We start from the raw sequence: 19,743 nt of genomic DNA on the forward strand, positions 1-19,743 counted from the left end.
TTAGGACTCCAGCCGCTAGTTTGCTTGTCGCATATATCTTCCTACCACTATCGTCAAAAGCTGCAGGTTCTCTCTCTCACATTGTTTTTAATATTCTTCTGCCTATCCACTTAGGTTGGGCTCAATCACTATGACGGTCTTCATAGCATCTTTGTATGTGGTTATCGATTACTGGACCCTCAACTACATCTTGCTAACTGATGACTTTCCTACATAGATTCTTGCCCTACACTGTCGATTTTCATATCAACAACTCGCGCGCTCGCTCTCCCCCTCTTAGTCCTCCGTCTGCAAATCCCACCATCGAAGGGATCACACCCATCTCCGATTCTGCGGCCAGCCTGTTTGAGAAGAAAAATCCAGGGAAAACGCCGGGTCTGACACCAGGGGCTACAACGGATCATGAGCGCATCTTTGCTGCCCAAGTAGCCAAGACAGAGCAAGAGAAAAACGGGTTCCCGTTCCCTTTGCCTACCGAGCAGGATAACCGGCTCCTCACGGAGAGTGAGGGTCATTCCCCGGTATGGGGTGCCACAACCTCGCTCAATCAGCCAAAGCCAGTGACGGGCTTCTCGCCATCCCCATCCATCCTCAAGCACCAAGATCTTCGCCCCGCCAAGGAAGCTGTCCCGTATCGGCCTCCTGCAGCCGAGACCATTGCTTCCCATGCGAGACTACGAAAGGCCAGCACAGCGAGCCGAAAACTGTCGTTTTCAAAAGCCGAATGGACCATCGAGATTGCGGAGCAGGGCAATGGTGGCCTGCGCAATGCGGTGCGATCTGCAACAGACGCGGGGGGCTTGGACAACATGATGTGGGTGGGCACCCTGGGTATGCCCACTGACGCCTTGGCAAAACACACCCGGCGGGACATCGCGGAGAAATTGGAAGATGAGTATGGGTCTTTGACGGTGTTTGTAAATGACGATGACTTCGATGGGCACTACACGCATTTTTGCAAGTCCATTCTTTGGCCCGTATTTCATTATCAGATCCCAGATAATCCGAAGAGCAAAGCCTACGAGGACCACTCATGGATCTACTACGTCAAACTGAACCAGGCCTTTGCAGAGCGCATTGCTAAGCATTGGAAACGGGGTGATTCGATCTGGGTCCAGGATTATCATCTGTTACTGGTTCCAGCTATGCTTCGCAAGTTGGTGCCAGATGCACAAATTGGATTTTTCCTGCATATTGCTTTCCCTTCGTCGGAGGTCTTCAAGTGCTTGGCACCACGCAAGGAGCTCCTCCAGGGCATTCTTGGTGCCAACCTTATTGGGTTCCAAACGGATGAATACTGCCGGCACTTCCTTCAGACATGCAGTCGGATCTTGTGTGTGGAAGCAACGCCCGAAGGAATTCAGTTAGAAGATGGGTTTGTCAATGTTGGCACATTCCCTATCGGCATCGACCCGACTTCTTGGGATAAGCGCCGCCAGGCAACGGATGTGGAGCGATGGGTCGGTACAATCTCGGAGCGCTACCAAGGAAAGCGCCTCATCGTCTCTCGCGACAAAATCGATTCCGTTCGCGGTATTCGCCAAAAGCTTCTCAGCTATGAGCTTTTCCTCAATACCTACCCAGAATGGGCTGATAAAGTTGTGTTGATTCAAGTCGCAACCAGCACCACGGAACAACCAGAGCTGGAAGCGACTCTCTCTGATATTGCCATGCGGATCAACTCCACACACTCGACCCTCGCTCATCAGCCTTTGGTATTCCTCAAACAAGATTTAGCCTTCCCGCAGTATCTTGCTCTCATCACTGTGGCAGATGCCCTGATGATCACCAGCCTACGCGAGGGAATGAATCTGACTAGTCATGAGTTTGTCTACTGTCAGGATGGTCGATGCGGCGACAAAGCCTACGGGTCATTAATTCTTAGCGAGTTCACTGGCAGCGCATCTGTTTTTGGAAACCATGCTCTTTTGGTCAACCCTTGGGATTACCGCCAGTGTTGCGAAGCAATTCACACAGCACTGACTCGCGACGAAAAGGAACGGAAGCAGGTTTGGGAGGAACTCCTCCGTGCAGTGTTGAAGAACTCGACCGCCAACTGGGTGAAATCATTCAGTGAAACGCTCAGCCGTGTCTGGAACGAGCAATCTTCGCGAGAAATTATGGCCGTGCCCCGACTGTCCGTATCTCGACTCACCGAGCGATATCGCCAATCCAAGCAACGGCTCATGATCGTCGATTACGAAGACACGCTAGCCTCTTGGGGATCACCGCGCAGCATCATTCTGACCACGCCACAGCGCGCCATCACAACCCTAAACGAATTAACCGAAGATCCCGCCAACGTCGTCTACGTAATGAGCGCACGCATGCCAGAGGAAATGGAACGACTGTTCCGACAAGTCAACAATCTGGGCCTGATTGCCGAGAACGGGTGTTTCGTGCGCGAGCCAAACGCCGATACCTGGACCCATCTTGCAGACAAGCTGCATGTCAGAGCGTGGAAGGCATCCGTGTCTAATATCCTGGAATACTTCCACGCTCGAGTCGAAGGTAGCTGGATCGAGGAGCGGCATTGCTCGCTCGTCTTCCACCACGGATCCACCGAAGACCGCCAAGCTGCCGCTCGATCTGCTGCTGAATGTGCAGGCAATATCAACGATGCGTGTGCTAACTTAGACGTGCATGCGATTCCCGTTGAGGGTGCTTTGATCGTGGAGACCACCCACACCAACAAGGCCTCTGCGGCTGAACTAGTCTGGAAATGGTTTATGGCAAATGCCGACAAAAACGAAGATGTCATCAGACCTGATTTCTTGTTGGTTATCGGCGATAACCGTGAAGACGAGCCGGTCTTCCGGTGGGCTAATAAGCTACACAGAGCAAAGGCCGTCGACTATGCTATGACTGTCACATTGGGCTCGCGTAGCACGGAGGCCAAGGCTACCCTGACACAGGGAGTTACTGGTAAGTTTAGGATGATATTCTATGTTATTTCCGTTGACTAATTCCTATAGGCGTTCTTTCTTGTCTGCAACAATTGGCAGCACAACAGGGCCAAACTAAATCGCTATTGCGAGAGTGATCTAGTGAGCAATTTGATTTACTTGACAGATTTTCCCGGATATGAACATGCGAAGACGAATACACGAAGATAGCAAAAAGGACCGGAGTTTTTCATTTTCTTTAGCAACTATGATTGGGTGCTGGCATACAACTGTTGCGGCGCATTTTTGATCAAGTTGACATAGTACATACATGGAGGCTCTGCAGGAAGACATATTTGCATTGGCATCTTCTAATAATTTCGGGTTAAAGTTTAGAAAAGAAGAAGAAAAAAAATATGACTAGAACAACAGGAAATTTTCCTGGTGAATCCGTGAATCCTTGTGAATTACCATATCTTAGTCATTTCGGTAGCCCTTCATAAATGCCGGGTTCATTCAGCTCATACAACCCCACTGGATTTTTTAACACGTCGGATCGCAGACTTTATGGTGCTTAGCACAATGAGCATAAGCCTTAGAGTGGTAAGGGTGGGTGGTGTTTGGTATTTTTGACAGGTAGTCGACGTCGAAAGGACAATAAAATCCACCACTCGGTCCCTTCCAGTCGCGGTTCGCGACACATATGTGCAGGAGCCACGTGAATTCCCGGGTATGCTTGGTCAAGGCCCATGCTGCTATAAGAGAAGATATAGGCAAACATGATTGACCTTCAACGTTGCATTTTCTCAGGAGTTTGATGACAAACACCATGAATGTCAGTCAAACGAGGTATGATGATTTTGGCACAGCTGCCTATGTGGGTCGAATAGGGTGCGCAGATGGCGGAGAATGTGTGGTTGTGATCTTCTCAAGGCCCATTGAATCATGAAAGAATTGCCACCAAAACCCCGTCAACGTTGCCGGTATGAGCTGTTAAGTGAGAGAGGTACATTTAAAAGCATTTTCCCTTGCTCCCGATGTATTGATAGAAGCTGCCATTTCCGTCCAATGACTACCGCTCCAGTAAGGAATAGGCCAAGTAAGCGCACACTGAGAATCCTCCGACTCATTGATGGCTCCATTTTTCATTGGTCGACCACAAGGCAGAATGTGTGCGCAGTCCTTGGGGTAGGTTTCACCATGGGTCGGATGGTGTTCCTGTCGATTACCAGGAGTATATCGAGGTAGACTTTAGGCAGCTTCAGACAGCCAAAGCACATGCCCGCGACTTGCCGTCAAAAGGCCGCACATAGGTGGACAAGCGCACACCCTTTGAATCAGAGTAGATGGAGACGAGTCTCCTTTACCTTTTGGATGTAGAGGCCGTAAGATAGGTGTCAGGGGGAGGCTGAGAATTCAATTTGGGGGCCTGTTCTGGATTGCCTTTCCCACTTTCCGCTCGCATGACTCAAGCCAGTCCACAGGGAGTATGTGGTTGTCCAATTTATGTTGCCCCCGGTGTCGTCAAAAGCTTACACTAATTCCATCGGGTAGATAGGACGTCGGCAACTTTGTTTATAGTTCCTGAGCGTGGAAAACTTTCAGGGTGAAGGTCTGGATGAACTGTGCGGCTCGTACAAGCCTAAGGTTTTGATTCTCGGTCGCAGTCAAGCATAGATTGGTGTTCACTGCAATGTTGACCATGGCACTGACTGCCATTGGCTTTGACGCTGGATCGCAAGGATCAGATAGCGTATCTTTTGTAGTACGCCAAACCAGGCAGGCGACTTCTAGCTCTGTCGGCCAGTAGTTCTGTACTAGGAACAGGTAGTCTCGTTGCTGTCTATCTGTCTGATGTAAAACGGAGAACTGAAGAATTTCCTGCGGCAGATCCGATGGAGTTGTGGTCGCTGCCAAATGGGGTGAGATGCCAGGTGGCTAGGATGCATCGCTGCCTGAGTGCTGTGGGTTGCTAGAGAACGCCTGGCTGAGAACCCATTGAGCGGGTATAAATATAAGTTGACAAGAGGGAAAGGAGATGGATGAGGTTGGAAGTGGGATTTTGGTCAAAGGTTCTGTCTTGCATTGATATACTCTAGGAAGGTGCCGTTCTGCCTGAATAGGCAGGTACCAACATACGGGGCTTTCCTATCTTGGCAGTTGTGATAATTACAAGTTAAGGATATGCGACTCACTCAGACCAAGACAAAAAAGCATACATTATATTTTCTATGGTTTATCATTAACCCGCACCGCTGCGCCTACACAGCGGCCAGGATACCACAGAGCAAAGAGAAGAGCCACTAGCGCAATAGGCGCGAATTCAAGGCATGCGAAATAGACCTCATTGGTTTGCAGCTCTCCCATAAGACCTTGACCAGTTTCCGCAAGACGGAAGATAGTTCTCAAATAAACCATGAGGGTCGAAATGGAAAAAGCCAAGCAGAAGAGCCCAAGCCCATTTGCTCTGATGGCATGTCGAGCTCGGAACTGGAAGCTCGCCGCCACGATGACGAAAATTGTCATAACGAAGACCTGGTACGCAAGGCCACCCAAGAGGATATTGTTCGCCGTTGTGGGATCTTCCCGGCGCGACTCTGTAATGCCAATGAGACACGCACCGGCGACTTGGACGATTGTTGAGATGACATCCGAAGTAATGAAGAAGGCTAGGATGATCTTCGGGGGTAGGAATGAATACTTGGTCCCTACTCGTGGGATCAATGCCGATAGAATGGTGTAGATACCAGCGGCAAGCAATACAGGCGCCACAACGATGAAGAAGTAGTTGAGGATGAAGTAGATGAGGTGATAAGGATCCTTTTTAGCGGAGAGGGATCGTGCAATGTACCCTATCACCTCGAAAATCAGACCAGCGGAAAAGGTCATCCACCACCAGCTACGGGTTTTGATAGTTTGTGCCGTGTGGTAGACAAAGTGAAGAAAAAACCATGCGGCTGCGAAGGCAGCTAGAGCGATAGAAGGCGTATAGCCATAAATGATCACAGGGGTATCCTTTTCGCCGCCTGGGTTTGGGAAATTGGGGTCAACATAGCCATACGATCGTTCTATTCTTTTTTGTTAGTGATCTGAAATGATAGCCCGAAAAGCTGCGTTCAAGTGCCATACCTGCGATATGGTTCTCCATCTGTTCTGTCCTCAGATCTGTTGCAGAACGGGGTCGAACGTTTTAAATGTAGGTAGCATTAACGAACACGCTAATGGAATTTCCCTCGTTCTCGTATTCTGGATATTAAATGGAAATTTGATTAGCCCAGACTCCTCTACGCGAGCTGCCAAGCTCCACCAAGGAACGTCGCGTAGCGGAATCCATGAATGGATTTCTGATCGTTTCCCGATCGGACCTATCGCAGGGTCCTATCTAAATCATAGAGACCCCCTAACTTCGATCTCTTCCTGTTCACACAACCCTCTTGCATCACAAATTTAGATGCATTTGCCATATTCCAACCTTCTCGCTTCAATGTCCTTGGGACCTAAAAAAATCCCCGTTCCCCGTCCTGGAGGTTAATCCGCTGACTCAGCTTCTCGGCTGTCTGGGGAAAAAGCCGAGGTTCACCGATGCGATAACCTTGGTATGTGGGGAAAGGGTTCTATATCAGCCATATAAATGATCTTGCTTAGACCTTGAGACCATCCCACCTAAACGCCGTATATATCAAACATCACAGTCATGTCCACCGTCAACCCATCATTCCAGGAGGCCATCAAGGTCACTCCACAAGGCCCCAACAAATACAGCGCCTTCCTCCGACCAGAATGGTGCATTGGAACCGGTATATCAAAACCCCATGTAAACCTCACTTCCCATTAACCAAAAGCTAACACTCCCGTCAGTCCCACACGGAGGCTACACAACAGCCGTAATCTACCAACTAACCCTAACGCACTTCGCGCACGCCCACCCAAAGCAATACAAAAGCGCCGCGTCCCCAATCTCAATCCAACTATCTTTCCTACGACGCACAGCTTCAGGTCCCGCAACCTTCGAAGTCGAAGACGTCAAGATCGGCGCGCGGACAAGCACAATCCACATCAGGCTACTGCAACCCTCTGAAAAGAAACCCGGCCAGATGGATATCATGGTCGCTGGCTATGTGACCGTCAGCCCGCCGGACGCCGAGGTCGGCATTAGCGCGAAGACAGGGTGGAAGCCTTACCCTGCTCCGGTGGCGGGTTCACGCGCAGACGGGTCCGTTGATCTGGCAGCGCTAGGGCGGACAGGGATTGACGGGGCTTGGAGGAAGCTTGAGGCGCCTTTCGCGTCGTTCCGTAAGGCTGCGGCGCAGATTGAGCTGTTTGGTCCTGGTGCTGGGGAGACGCAGCAGAAACGATCTGGGAATATGGGGATTGATCAGTGGGCTAGGTTCCGGCCTGGGGGTGATGTGAATGGTCGCTGGACCGAGGCTGCAGTGGCGTATCTTATTGATATGTTTCCCATGGCGTTGGATGGGTTTGATACTGTGTCTGCTACTGCTGCGGCGAAGGAGAGTGGGAATTCGCTTGCTGGAGAGAAGGCTAAGTTTTGGTATCCCACTGTTACGCTCAATGTCGATATGAAGAAGCATCTTCCTGCTGAGGGGGTGGAGTGGCTTTATAGTCGGATTGAGACTAAGGTTGTTAGGGATGGGCGGACGGATTTGGAGGTTACGGTTCTTGATCAGGATGGGGAGGTTATTGCGTTGAGTACGCAGGTTGGGTTGGTTGTTAGTGCTAGTCGGAATGTTGGGACTAGGAAGATGGAGAAGTTGTAGATAGTTGTCTCATAGATGTATATACAATTTAAAGAATAGATTTTGTATGTTCAATATGTTCAATCCAGGCTTAGTTTCTGTTCTATATATGATCTAGCTGGTTAATACTATGTGTAAAATCGGGGTGTTGTATGTACGGGATCAAAATCCCCATAATGTACATCGGGGAAGTCGATCCCCAAGTCTATGCTTCAAGTTTTGAGCCAGAAAAGAGAGAAGGATGACGCTCACAGCTTCGAGTCAGATGTCTCAATCCAAAATGCCATAGCATCCGCCTTGACAACCTTCCTCTTAGCCCACTCCAAATGTCCCCCAGCACTCTCCTCATCCTCCTGCAACGCCTGCGCCCGCACCCAGAATTTCCTCCCGACCCTCCCAATAACTCGCGCCTTGACAACCAGCAAAGCAGGCGTAACCACCCGCTTTTTATACCTGACGTCCAGTTGTGCGGTAAAGATCTTCCCGCGCGGGTTATCCTCAACCGTAGTGAGCGCTGTGGGCGCATTGGTATGCGCTGCGACAGCGAGGGACATGGCCTCGTCAATTAGCGTCGCGACAAGGCCGCCATGCACAGTGGATGGGTGGCCAGACAGACCGGGGCTGCTAAGATCGAAGATCATAATGATGTCTGCAGGGTTCAGGGCCGGGGTGGGCTTTGCAGCGGATGCGGCATCTTGTTTTGTTGCGGGGAGCCAGGTGGGGACTTCGGTAGGCGCGGGTGTGAGGTTGCGCCGTTGCAAAGTCAGACAGTGAGGGATTGTGGAGGGTGTATTGAGAGTTTGCGCGAAGTAGCCATCTTCACCGGTTGTGGGCTTTAGGCGCCGGGAGTCGGTTTCGATTGGTGTGTAGTCGGCCGAGGAGATCAAGTTGTTTGCCCATGAGTTGGTGCGGAGATGCGCGATGGCGGGGGCTGGGTCGGCCATTCCTTTTTTTTTTTTTTTTTTTTGCGTTGTTGTTTTGTGTTGGTTATATTGGGGTCAATTGTCACAAGCGGGGTGTAGACAAAGGAGGTAGCAAGGTGTTTCAGCGGTTTCAGCAGTGCTTCAGTGCATATATTAGCCAACCTTGGAACAGCGTTAACGGTCAATCAATTAACCTCGGCTCCGGCTATCACGGATCAGGGCATGATGAACAATCACGTGGATATATTGGGTCAACTCATTCGGCACGGTCCAATGATGTGCGAGCCTTGGAAAATTGATTTGCGGTGGAGCGAACATCAGAAGCTTTGAAGTAGATATTCCCCTGCCTTGAATTGAAGAACCAATCATGCAGCTATCACGCACAGACAATGCATTGTCTCACCCCCGGCATGTAACCGGTAGTTAACCGTAAGGGATATTGATGGGGGAAACCTGGGAATCTCGGAATCTGGGAATCTGAGAATCTGGGAATTCGGGCAAGAATGCGAAAGTAAACAGACGGAACCATCAACTTATCAAAGGGTCCTGTGCTCGGTATCAGTGTAGCGCACAATAGCACTTATAGTGCATTCAACAATCTCCATGCAGAGGCTTCTGATTCGTACGGATTGTAACGGCAGGGGGAACTTGACCTGACTGGGTTTAGTTACACAGCCAAGGACCCTCCAATTTGGAGTGGGTATTACCTTTTGCCGACTCTTTTAGGTCAGGCGTATAACTGAAAAATGATTCAAAACAAGTAATACTAGTAAAACAGGGCCTGTGCAACAGAAATAATATGAAATATTTCATATTAGTTAGGCTAGTTAGGCTAGTGATATCTCTCTCTCCACCTGGTATGCCAATTAGGGGGGGGGGTTACCCTGCAGGAAAGTTCCTTCCAGTTTGTTTTCCAAAAGAAAAAACCCAAAAAACCTTGAAAATACCTTGGACCTTGGGACCCTGGCACCTTCTGCATACAAAGTGCCTGCCCATTCTTTGTTTTTCTTCTTCCTTCTTATCTTTCTCTCTCCCTCTCCTCAATTATCTTCTCTACTCTTCTCATACACACACACACAGCATCTCTAATTCTATTCATCATGCGTTCCTCAATTATCTTCCTTTCGGCTCTGGCTACTTCCGTCATGGCTGGCAATGCCACTGACACTTACACCTTCCCCGCTGGCTTCGACATCGGTTTGGTCAAGCCTGGCGACCTGTGTATGTACCTGGACAGTTCTTCAAACAACACAATGCTAATCAAGTAGCCTCCTACTGCTCCGCCCAGCGCAACACCTGTCCCGAAATTTGCAACAAAGGCACCAAGCTTAACTCGTGTGACCCGGTATGTTGATATGTATCGCGTCTATATGACCAGGAGATTAATGGTTGGAACAGGCCACCCTGAAGTTCGGCTGTGTGTGCAGCGATGATTCCATCCCCGACGTGACCCCTTACTCGCAGACCATTCCTTTCTTCGTCTGCCAGGAAACCTATGTCCAGTGCATCAACTCGCACCCCAACGATGCTGAGGGTCAGCGTGCCTGCAAGAAGGCTGCCGACTGTGGCTCCAAGAACGCCAGTGCGGTGACCACCACTGCTTCTTCCACCATGTCTTCGACCACTCTGGCCATGGCCACTGCGACCGAGTCTTCCAGCTCTGAGACTTCCTCCGTGGCTCCTGCCAGCACGACCACCAACGCCGCTGTCGCTCTCGGTGACCTGACTCAGTACTCCACTGGTCTGATGGCTGGTCTCATGTTCGTTGCTGCGCGCATGGTCCTGTAAAGGAACGAGATTCCTCGGTCTTTGGGAAGCTAATCACCCCTTGACGGTTGGGTCGCATAGCGTCCTCTTTGTTGTATTCCCTTAACTCATCGCGATGCCATTTGCTTTTTTTTTTACCCTCTTCGAGACATTCGATTCCCCCCTGAATACTCTTGACTCTTTATGATTGTCCACATGTTTATGAACGTGGCGCCTGTCCTTTCTTGTGTTCCTTTGGCTTGGAGTTCCTTATTTGTCTGCGCAGGTGACCCATTTCGCGCATGAACTATTCGATTAAAAGTAATATCACCAATTATTGCCGACCCATTGGCCAGAAAAAAAATCAGTGTTCAGATCGTAGTGTAAATATTAAATATTTCACCAGAATGAAAAGATTCGAAATCAAGTCGAAAGAAGAGTAAAGGGCAGATCAGTCAAGATGTTTCAACTGTGGTGTTCCTCTCGCCAAGACTTTTTTGGCACACACTGAAATTTCTCAACTTATCGATAGACTCCACCATCAAGAACTTCACGTTCTCTCTTCCTCTCTTCCTCTCCTTTTCCCACATCCAACATCATGCCCGCCCCTACCAATACCCTCCTCATTGAGGGTTCCTTCTCCGAGCTCGCCGACGAGTTTGCCCAGTACATCGATGCCCTCCGCAAAGAGGGTAGCCTCCAGTCCGAGATCGCCCCGCTCCTCGAACCTCTCCGCCAGCAGGAACAGTCTGAAGGCGAGGCCGACCTTAAGCAGCGCGATGAGGTCCTCAAGAAGCTTGTGTCCTCTGCTACCGCTTTGAACAGTGCCCCCGAGAAGGGTAAGTGGCCGAAAAACGTCGACAAAGAATGATCTGGAGATAGTCGGAATCTGGCGACACTTTGTGATCTTTGACGGACAAAAAACTAATCTAGATTTTCAAAAAATTGCAGAGATCACCTCCGCCTACAACCTCCTGGTCCACCTCGTCCACCTGTCTTCCGACGCCGACGTGTTCCTTCCTCGCATCTGCACCTACCTCGCTAAGCCCATCACCACCTCGCCTCAGTTCGGCCCCACGCTCGCCATCTCTATTCTCACCACCATTTTCAACACCCTGTCTTCCAACGATTCGAGCCGGTACCACGTTCTCCTCGCTGTTGTGGCCGTGATCCGCCAGTCTGGATCTGGAATTGCCTTCGAAGCCCTCAAGCCCCAGCTCACTTCGCAGCTCCCCACATGGCTCTCCGCCTGGGAGTTGGACAGCGATGACACCCGGAAGTTGCACATCGCCATTGCTGAGGCCTCCACCGCTGCCGGTGACGAGGATTTGGCCCAGACTCACATCGTCCAAGCGCTCGAGACCATCGACGCTGCCGACGTCAGCAAGCCCGAGAGCCGCGAGTTGGCTGTGCGCGCACTCGCTACCGCTCTGCGTCGCTCCACCGTCTTCGACTTCACCCCCTTGACCGCATCAGACGCCGTGCAGGCCCTGCGCTCCAGCGACAGCATCCTCTTCGAGCTGCTCGAGATCTTCACCTCGGACACCCTCGACGCCTACGAGACCTTCGTGGCTGCCAACCCGCTCGCTTCCATCTCTGGCGGTGTGCTCGCCGAGTCCGCCGATGCCCTGCAGACCAAGATGCGTCTCCTCACTCTCACCTCGCTGGCATCCTCCACCCCTTCGCGCTCGCTCCCCTACGCCACCATCGCCTCCGCTCTGCGCGTCCCCGCCTCCGATGTCGAGATGTGGGTCATCGACACCATTCGTGCCGGCCTCGTCGAGGGCAGACTGTCCCAGCTGAAGTCCGAGTTCCTTGTGCACCGCGCCACTTACCGTGTCTTCGGTGAGAAACAGTGGTCTGAGGTCCAGGGCCGCCTGATGGTCTGGCGCCGTTCCCTCGAGAACGTTCTGAGCGTGATTCGCTCCGAGCGTGAGCGTTTCGCCCGCGAGGGCATCCAGGCCGCGGCTGACCAAGAAGCCAACGCCAACCGCAACGGTAACGGTGACCGCCGACGCATTCAACCCGCGCAGCCCCAGGTGCGTGAGGTTGAGGCTACTGCCGAATAGATGTGTCCTTTTTTTTTATGAATGGAAAAGTTCACAACACAAAAATCTTTCAGTTAATAGAGGGGAAATCTCGCTGTCTTTTCCTCATGCATTTCTTTTTTCCCTGGCCAATTGTAGGGTTGGATTTTTACTGCCCCCGTTGGATGTTTGGGACCGCACGAGTCATGTCATGTCAATCTTAGTCTTGTTTATGTTTTCCGGAGGGATAACTTTTCTTTTGTTCTATTTTTTTTTACTCCGGCTTAAAGAATATTATATTTCTTTAGACTGGTCTTGGTTCATATCGTAGTCAACAACCTTCATTGGTTTCAGGGGGAGAGCCAAGCATCCATCTAAACAAGCAGCTCAAGTTTAAAAACGCTTAAATTCGTCTATACTATACTCCCGAGGTCTATTTCCAAGTCGAACAAAGAAATCATACAACTCTCACCCCCTAAATCGACCCCAACTCTATATACATCGATACAAAAACAAGAACACTTCTTAGCGAGCCTGCAAACCACGAGCCTCAATACCAGCCTTAACCTCCTCATAGACCTTCTCAACCGAGCTATCAGCCTTAACCCAAACAACCTTATCCTTCTTCTTGAAATCATCAACAACAGGCATAGAAGTCTCAACAAAAGTACGGAAACGCTTGCGAATAGAAGCCGCATTATCATCATCACGACCACTAGTCTCACCACGCTTCAACAATCTAGTCTCCATGACATCCTCAGGACAATCAAGGAACAACACAAGCTCAGAGGGACAAACAGTCTCCTCGAAGAAAACAGCCTGGTCGAGCTTGCGCGGGAACCCATCAATCAAGAAACGGGCCTTGGTACCAGCCGGAGGCGGCGAGGTCGCCAGTGACTCGGCCATGGCATTCGACAGCAATGCAACGGTCACTTCCATAGGCACGATCTTGCCTTCGCGGATGTATTCGCGGATCAGCTCGCCGTACTGGCTGCCTTCGCGGACTTGTTCGGCGCGTAGGAGATCGCCGGCGGAGAGATGCACGAAGCCGTAGTCTTTGACGAGGTTCGCGGATTGGGTGCCCTTTCCGCTGCCTGGGCCGCCGAGGAAGAAGACGACTGTTACGTCGTTTGTGGAGAAGCGGGGGGTCGACATTGTGGGTGGTTGTTGTTGTGTTTTGTGGTTGGGAGGTTGAGGGATGGTGAGATGAATGTTAAAGGGGGTTTAGGATTGTTGTTTGTGGGGGGTGTTTCGGTGTGTGGAGGGGCAGCACTTGTCTTGAAACGGAAGTTAGTTGGTGGGTTATTTCTTTTTTGTTACGGGCTAGGCCTTGCTTACTTCAAGCTAGTTTTGGCGTGTGTTGATGCCGGTGCGGGACTTGACGAGATAGACGTAGGCGCCGGAACTGATTGCGGTTATGAGGATGATTGGGATGATTGGGAAATTGGAGCGGCTGGATTGAGGGGCGGAGGGTGCGCGTGGCGGCGAAGATCTCGGAGAGTTCGAGGACAGGCGGTGGGGTACCTGGGTCGATCGGGTGAATTTTTGACTGGTGAAGAGCAGAGGCTTGGAGCGGACTCCGGAAAATTGACGGGCTAGAGAGAACATAGAGAACTAGAGAGGCTTGTGGTTGTTGAAGAGGGAAAAAAAGGAGAAAGGAGAGATCGCCGAAACGGGATTAGCTGCTGATCTGTATACCTCAATGCGGTTGTGTACAATTTACGTTGTGTACGTCTTCGGCTTCACCTTCAGTGGCAAGTGATATTAGGTAAGACTAATAACTGCTTCATATCCATGCATGGCCAATAGGAATGCCAAAAATCTATATTAAGCTTCCAAGGTCGACTACCGTGTCTTCCACGCGTCATCTTTCACGGTCACCTTCATATATATATATCGCCTTGCTAGAACAATATGAGATCCACACTCTTGCGTTTACAATATTATTGGACCCAAAAGTGCTTAAAGAGCTTCCCCGGAAATATGAGATGTTAATCACGCGTTATATATATTATTAAAAGCTAGCTGTGGACGTATCTGAGCCCTGGAGGAGCAATGGTCGCTTTACTATGCTTTGAATATAGACTCCAGGACTTCAGGAACAACCCCTTTCATAGGGAGGTCCAGGCTAAGTGGACACCGAGGTCAAGATTTTAAGACTAGGGATCATGGTTTGTTTGTTGGATTGCAAAACTAGGGTCCGAGAATCATATATGGGTATTAGGTATGAGACCAAAGAAGCTTCAGAATCAAACTGGATGCAGGTCAAATTCCCATTTAAGAAACCTCCTACATAGAAAGCCTACGTGTTGTACAATGGAGGAACAAGGTGAATTTGAATTAGGTTGGATCAGAACAAATCAAGGGGTAGACCCGAAATCATCCATCGTTCCAGGTATTTATGTAGTACATATGTGACACCGAAGCTTTAGCTTTTGCATAGAACACTAATCCAATACTTACAATTCGAGGCTATTTGCTATTGTCATCCTAGGTACTACGTAGAGGGGGTTGATTCTAGGTCGTACTATATGTCTCAGAGCAAAGGGCACTGTCCACCTAGTTCCAACGTACCACCCATTATTTAGGATCCGGAGTAGTATCCTTCCATTTTAGATATCTCAAACCTGTTTAGTGTCGGTAGTATACTATGATTATGATTGGATTACGGACGAGCGGCAGTGCCAACCTACTTGCGCAGGCTCAATAAATACGCCGAGATACATTTCTAGGGCCCATCACGTATTTTGCTATCTCTATAGTTCGGAAAGCAGCCGAGCTGACCTGTAATCGATAAATATTTCCATTCACCTCCTATTATCCATGGTTTCCATTATCGAACGGACACAATCACTGCCCAATCGTGGCTAGACGGTGTTTGATGAAGTCCACGACGTCCTGGTTGTACTTCCATATGTAGTGGTGATGTGCGGCATTGCCGTCTGGTGGGCATGGCGAGCAGCATTGCTCATCACCATAATCACAATAGCTGCGTATTGAGCTAGCAAAGGGTTCACACAAGGCTGAGTTAAACCGGGGAAGAAGCTGATCCATTCGCTTTAGATTATAATTCGGCACTTGAATCTGGGGGTTTGTAGTACTAACGCCTATACCCAGTGCGCAATTACCCACATTCCGCGGCATTCCAGGAATGTATGTCTCATCACCATATGCAATTGCAGCTATGACTAATATTTGATCAGATTCGTCTTCTCTTAAATCTGTCTCGAAATCACGTACTAGTTGAGTTGAAGGATCGCGCGAGAGCGGCGACGAAGAAGAAGAAGAAGAAGAAGAAGAAGAAACCAACTTCACTGGTTCCGCACAGAGAATCCATCATGAGAACTGCTCCCTAAATGACAATGAGCCTTAGCATTTTGGGTGATTGATTGTCATAATACAAGCACAGAATGTTATGTGTTGGTGTGATATTGGCGCACGCACCATTGAATATCCCACAACCACTATCTTAGTTTGGGGGCAGCTTTCGCTGTATTCCTGCACAAACTGCTGCATTAGAACTGCACCGTCGTGAACAGTGTGCAATTTGGCATAGTCAGTTAGGACGTTTTGGTGATCGTAGGGTAAGCCAAGGGTTGTCGAGCCGGGGATCTGCTTCAGGATCAGGTCTGAAAGAGTGCTCATCACATTCAAATCGTCGCCCCCGCCTTGACCTCTGGCGATAATGGCATGAACACCCGTTGCGCATTCAGCTTCTGACACAGACTGCCCATAGGTCTGGGTCAACATCAAGGTGACAGCTGACAATGCCCAAACGATCTTAACGACCACGTCGTACATTTTGTAGGATATGAAACCACACTCGAGACCCGAGGGCTACCGTCGATTTGGCCGAGAAATAGCGCCATCCATTGAACTTCTTCGTTTGTTGTTTCCTTCCTATAAATTCGGTGTCGAAGAGAAAATCCCCGACTTTGTTGACTATTGCCTTATTACCCCCCGAGCCTACGAAGTACCGTTACTTCAAGGGGCTGGCTAGGCCATGGTCTGATGTGGTTTTAATTTTTCATTGGCACTAATATTTTGAATCCTAATTGTAGATGATAATGTGAATGATATTCATCCTGGTCTTTTTTTCGTACATATTCGGGTTAGGGTATGGTGAGATACATGATACCAAATGTCGAAGTATGGAGCCAGATATTTTGAGATTGCAATCTACAACCTTGACATGTCATAGCTCAGCTTAACCGCCGTTAAAACTTTAAGTGTATCATCTTGGCTGGATATTAGAGCTCCATCGGCTAGAGTTCCCAGCGTTTCGAGAACGGTAGGACCCCCCAGGAACCATACCAGTGCTTTGGGAGAGTGAAATAGCAGTAGGCAAATTTCCAATTACGATTTGAGCTGATTTGGAGAGAACATTATCGCTCAGAAAAGCTACAATAACTGCTGGTGGGTAGCACACTATCCCAATTTGACGATGCTCGGGTTGGGCTTCACTCCACTAAGAGGGCAAGAGGCAACGCTAGATAACATTTGGGTGAATAAATGTGTATATCAAGGTTCAAACTCTAAATATCTTGTAGAATATGGTCTTTTAGGATCTGGAACACCTCAGACCTGAGTTGGTGTATTCCTCAACGGGCCTTCTGCTGTCACACCGTGCACAGAAGGACTTTGTACTTCCCATGAACCACCGCCCTCGACTACACTTGATACGCTCTATCAATTAAGTCTCGCACCGCATTTCCCCAACTCTGTGATGACCGGGCCGGACCGAGGAATAGTGTGGCCCCGTCCAGTGTCGAACATCGATGCAGTATCAGGGTCGCAAATGTTGAACAAGGCTAGCGCGCCGTATCGGTAGGGGTCTGTGCCAAAGACACATAGTGAGTATATTGTTTGAAATGGGCAATATGTAATTAAAATTACCATCTGCCCCAACCACATGAAGCGTCGGAATGTCGAGAGTATAGTCGCTCTCATCTGCTAGGACCACGTCCTCCTCGGGGGAGAGAGGAGGCCAGCCGGTGAAGAAAACCGCACATTTGATTTGGCGAGGACGGCCAGTCTCCTGAGACTTTCTATCCTCGTCCAGGATTAGACTTGCGGCCATTGTAGCACCCTCACTATATCCGACGATGCCTTCGATATCGGGGTTCTTCTCCAGCGTATCATACAGGTACTCCATGACTTGGTGGTGATTGTTCCAGTGGCCGTCCCAGTCTTTACCCAACACTCTCATCACATCTTCAGGGGACGAGCCATGGGGAGATTTTCGAACACGAGATATCATCGAGTCCTCTGCTACTCCTCCATCCTCCAACCACCTGTAATGCGGCCTAATACCGAAATATTCCGTGAACCCTAGGGAAATTATATCGTCGGCTTTTATCAATGTTTGAGCTCGAGGGGCTCGTACCTGCCGGTGGAGATACGGGAACAGGACCGTTGATATAGTGGAACGAAGCGAAACCGTCCATGGCCATCTGCTTCACTAGCGGATCTGCAATGTTATCAGTAATTCCTCATTTCCAATCCTCAAATTGATATGATGATTACCAAGCTGGATATTAATATTCTGCGATAGAGAGGTTAGCATTAATGTTCATCCTACTGTCTCATAGCCTACGTCGATGTTGCCAATGGCACCATGGAGACATAAGAACCTCATCTTTGTATCAACCTGCAACAATCTATGAGGGGGATATAATGATCAGAAAACAGCATTGAAGATAAACTACAAGTACATAGTAGGAAATAGGTAAATTACCGCTCGAGCTGTACAAATGGTGCAAAGCAAATGAGACAGAAGCACGGGATTCCCGCCGAGAATCAACTTCCCATAAACAGTTGCTCTATCGAATAATGTGGGACGGTACAACATTTCAGTCAAAGTCACCAATTCGGGAATAACCACCGATCACCCAATGCTAGCAGAGAATCGATGGCCCGGAGCAGAGACAGCTTCATTGAGCTGTGCACCCCCCCCAAAATGACCCGCAGCAGGAGTGCTGGGGAGGGGTATCTGCAACGCTATATAATGCATCATAGCCACCTAGACAGCCCATTTCCCCGATTTCCCCGATGTCGCCTACGTGGCCCCCAGAAATCCTTTAGAATCGCGTTACAATTGCACCTTCCGCACTTTTCACCATGACAAACATGAACGGTGCTGGTTCTGAAGGTGCTCCTTATGGCGAGCAAGGCACACCCCGACCTATCGCCATAATCGGATATGCTTGCCGGCTGCCGGGGCAAGTTACATCCCCCAGTGATCTGTGGGAACTATGCACCCGAGCTCGAACTGGCTGGTCACCCATTCCCAAAGACCGCTTCTCCGTCGAAGCATTTCGCCACCCTAACCCGTCAAAGGTTGGTTCCTTCAATCCGAAGGGAGGCTACTTCCTCGACGAGGACATTGCACGCTTTGATGCTCCATTCTTCAACCTCACCGTTCAAGAAGCTACGTCCATGGACCCCCAACAACGCTTGCTGCTGGAGTGCGCATATGAAGCGTTGGAGAGTGCTGGCATTCCCAAAGAGAATCTTGCCCGCCGGAACGTGGGCGTTTTTGCCGGTGGTAATTTCTCAGATTATGAGCTGAATAACGTCCGCGATATCGAGACTATCCCCATGCACCAAGCCACCGGTTGTGCGGCCTCACTGCAATCCAACCGTATCTCATACTTTTTCGACTTACGAGGGCCCAGTATCACAGTGGACACGGCTTGTTCTTCTTCACTTGTTGCACTCCACTATGCAGTACAGAGCTTGCGAAGCGGGGAGTCTGAGGAAGCCCTCGTTGCTGGTTGTCACCTTAACCTTGTACCAGATATTTGGGTTTCTATGTCAATGTCACAGTGTGTATTTTTGTGTTCTCCAAGCCAAGCTCGGAACCATAACATCTGACTATATGAAATTATATAGGTTGTTTAATGATGAGGGTAAAACCTTCTCCTTCGACGAGAGAGCCACGTCCGGTTTTGCGCGAGGTGAGGGCTCTGGTGTCGTAATTCTCAAACCCCTCGACGCCGCATTGCGTGATAAAGATCCCGTCCGAGCTGTCATTATACATTCAGGAGTCAATCAAGATGGGCGAACACAAGGAATTACACTGCCAAATGGCCAGGCCCAGGAAGAGCTAATTCGACGGGTTTACAAAGAGGCCAAGCTCAACCCGGACGAATGCGGGTTTGTAGAAATGCATGGAACAGGAACAAAGGCCGGCGATCCTATCGAAGCTAAAGCAGTCCATGCGGCACTCGGAAGGAATCGCACCCCGAGGAACCCGCTTTACATCGGATCAGTCAAATCCAACATTGGGCACTTGGAGGGCGCTAGTGGCATAATTGCCATCATTAAAGCAGCCATGATGCTTGACAGATTTGATGCTTCCGAACGCCGAGTTCAAGAAAGCGAATCCTAATATCCCTATGAGCGA

The 19,743-nt window shown here is 49.7% G+C and overlaps 11 protein-coding genes across 11 annotated transcripts; 5 read left to right on the plus strand and 6 right to left on the minus strand.

Moving 5' to 3' along the window:
• Positions 1–130: 130 nt before the first annotated feature.
• On the plus strand, positions 131–3,043 carry N7455_001119 (putative alpha,alpha-trehalose phosphate synthase subunit TPS3; the record flags this gene model as incomplete). The annotated part of the gene is made up of 3 exons (XM_040951687.2): positions 131–153; positions 218–2,925; positions 2,976–3,043. The coding sequence occupies 3 exons, from the start codon at positions 131–133 to the stop codon at positions 3,041–3,043; spliced, it is 2,799 nt and encodes a 932-aa protein (XP_040817751.2).
• Positions 3,044–5,114: 2,071 nt separating this feature from the next.
• N7455_001120 (RTA1 domain-containing protein) lies at positions 5,115–6,033 on the minus strand (the record flags this gene model as incomplete). Its single annotated transcript, XM_040952037.2, has 2 exons — positions 5,115–5,953; positions 6,015–6,033. 2 exons carry the CDS (start codon positions 6,031–6,033, stop codon positions 5,115–5,117), a joined length of 858 nt encoding a protein of 285 aa, XP_040818301.1.
• A 546-nt stretch (positions 6,034–6,579) lies between these two features.
• Positions 6,580–7,660, plus strand: N7455_001121 (thioesterase family protein; the record flags this gene model as incomplete). Its single annotated transcript, XM_040950922.2, has 2 exons — positions 6,580–6,682; positions 6,744–7,660. The coding sequence occupies 2 exons, from the start codon at positions 6,580–6,582 to the stop codon at positions 7,658–7,660; spliced, it is 1,020 nt and encodes a 339-aa protein (XP_040817905.1).
• Positions 7,661–7,887: 227 nt separating this feature from the next.
• Positions 7,888–8,583, minus strand: N7455_001122 (PaaI family thioesterase; the record flags this gene model as incomplete). Its single annotated transcript, XM_040951211.2, has 1 exon — positions 7,888–8,583. One exon carries the CDS (start codon positions 8,581–8,583, stop codon positions 7,888–7,890), a length of 696 nt encoding a protein of 231 aa, XP_040818093.2.
• A 1,079-nt stretch (positions 8,584–9,662) lies between these two features.
• N7455_001123 (uncharacterized protein) lies at positions 9,663–10,350 on the plus strand (the record flags this gene model as incomplete). Its single annotated transcript, XM_040951616.2, has 3 exons — positions 9,663–9,783; positions 9,831–9,907; positions 9,961–10,350. The coding sequence occupies 3 exons, from the start codon at positions 9,663–9,665 to the stop codon at positions 10,348–10,350; spliced, it is 588 nt and encodes a 195-aa protein (XP_040818659.2).
• A 556-nt stretch (positions 10,351–10,906) lies between these two features.
• On the plus strand, positions 10,907–12,377 carry N7455_001124 (PCI domain protein; the record flags this gene model as incomplete). The annotated part of the gene is made up of 2 exons (XM_040951096.2): positions 10,907–11,147; positions 11,260–12,377. 2 exons carry the CDS (start codon positions 10,907–10,909, stop codon positions 12,375–12,377), a joined length of 1,359 nt encoding a protein of 452 aa, XP_040817908.2.
• A 483-nt stretch (positions 12,378–12,860) lies between these two features.
• ura6 (uridylate kinase ura6) lies at positions 12,861–13,490 on the minus strand (the record flags this gene model as incomplete). The annotated part of the gene is made up of 1 exon (XM_040951120.1): positions 12,861–13,490. The coding sequence occupies one exon, from the start codon at positions 13,488–13,490 to the stop codon at positions 12,861–12,863; it is 630 nt and encodes a 209-aa protein (XP_040817958.1).
• A 189-nt stretch (positions 13,491–13,679) lies between these two features.
• Positions 13,680–13,943, minus strand: N7455_001126 (uncharacterized protein; the record flags this gene model as incomplete). The annotated part of the gene is made up of 1 exon (XM_065603944.1): positions 13,680–13,943. One exon carries the CDS (start codon positions 13,941–13,943, stop codon positions 13,680–13,682), a length of 264 nt encoding a protein of 87 aa, XP_065462435.1.
• A 1,242-nt stretch (positions 13,944–15,185) lies between these two features.
• Positions 15,186–16,136, minus strand: N7455_001127 (uncharacterized protein; the record flags this gene model as incomplete). The annotated part of the gene is made up of 3 exons (XM_040951737.2): positions 15,186–15,523; positions 15,576–15,687; positions 15,780–16,136. The coding sequence occupies 3 exons, from the start codon at positions 16,134–16,136 to the stop codon at positions 15,186–15,188; spliced, it is 807 nt and encodes a 268-aa protein (XP_040818606.2).
• An 888-nt stretch (positions 16,137–17,024) lies between these two features.
• Positions 17,025–17,973, minus strand: N7455_001128 (uncharacterized protein; the record flags this gene model as incomplete). Its single annotated transcript, XM_040951356.2, has 5 exons — positions 17,025–17,170; positions 17,232–17,666; positions 17,722–17,805; positions 17,862–17,880; positions 17,932–17,973. 5 exons carry the CDS (start codon positions 17,971–17,973, stop codon positions 17,025–17,027), a joined length of 726 nt encoding a protein of 241 aa, XP_040818432.2.
• A 482-nt stretch (positions 17,974–18,455) lies between these two features.
• On the plus strand, positions 18,456–19,728 carry N7455_001129 (beta-ketoacyl [acyl carrier protein] synthase domain-containing protein; the record flags this gene model as incomplete). The annotated part of the gene is made up of 2 exons (XM_065603945.1): positions 18,456–19,162; positions 19,230–19,728. 2 exons carry the CDS (start codon positions 18,456–18,458, stop codon positions 19,726–19,728), a joined length of 1,206 nt encoding a protein of 401 aa, XP_065462436.1.
• Between the last annotated feature and the right edge of the window lie 15 nt (positions 19,729–19,743).

The sequence above is a fragment of the Penicillium solitum genome (assembly GCF_028829755.1).
Source record: "Penicillium solitum strain IBT 25940 chromosome Unknown utg000001l_segment0_segment0, whole genome shotgun sequence".
Lineage (NCBI taxonomy): Eukaryota > Fungi > Ascomycota > Eurotiomycetes > Eurotiales > Aspergillaceae > Penicillium > Penicillium solitum.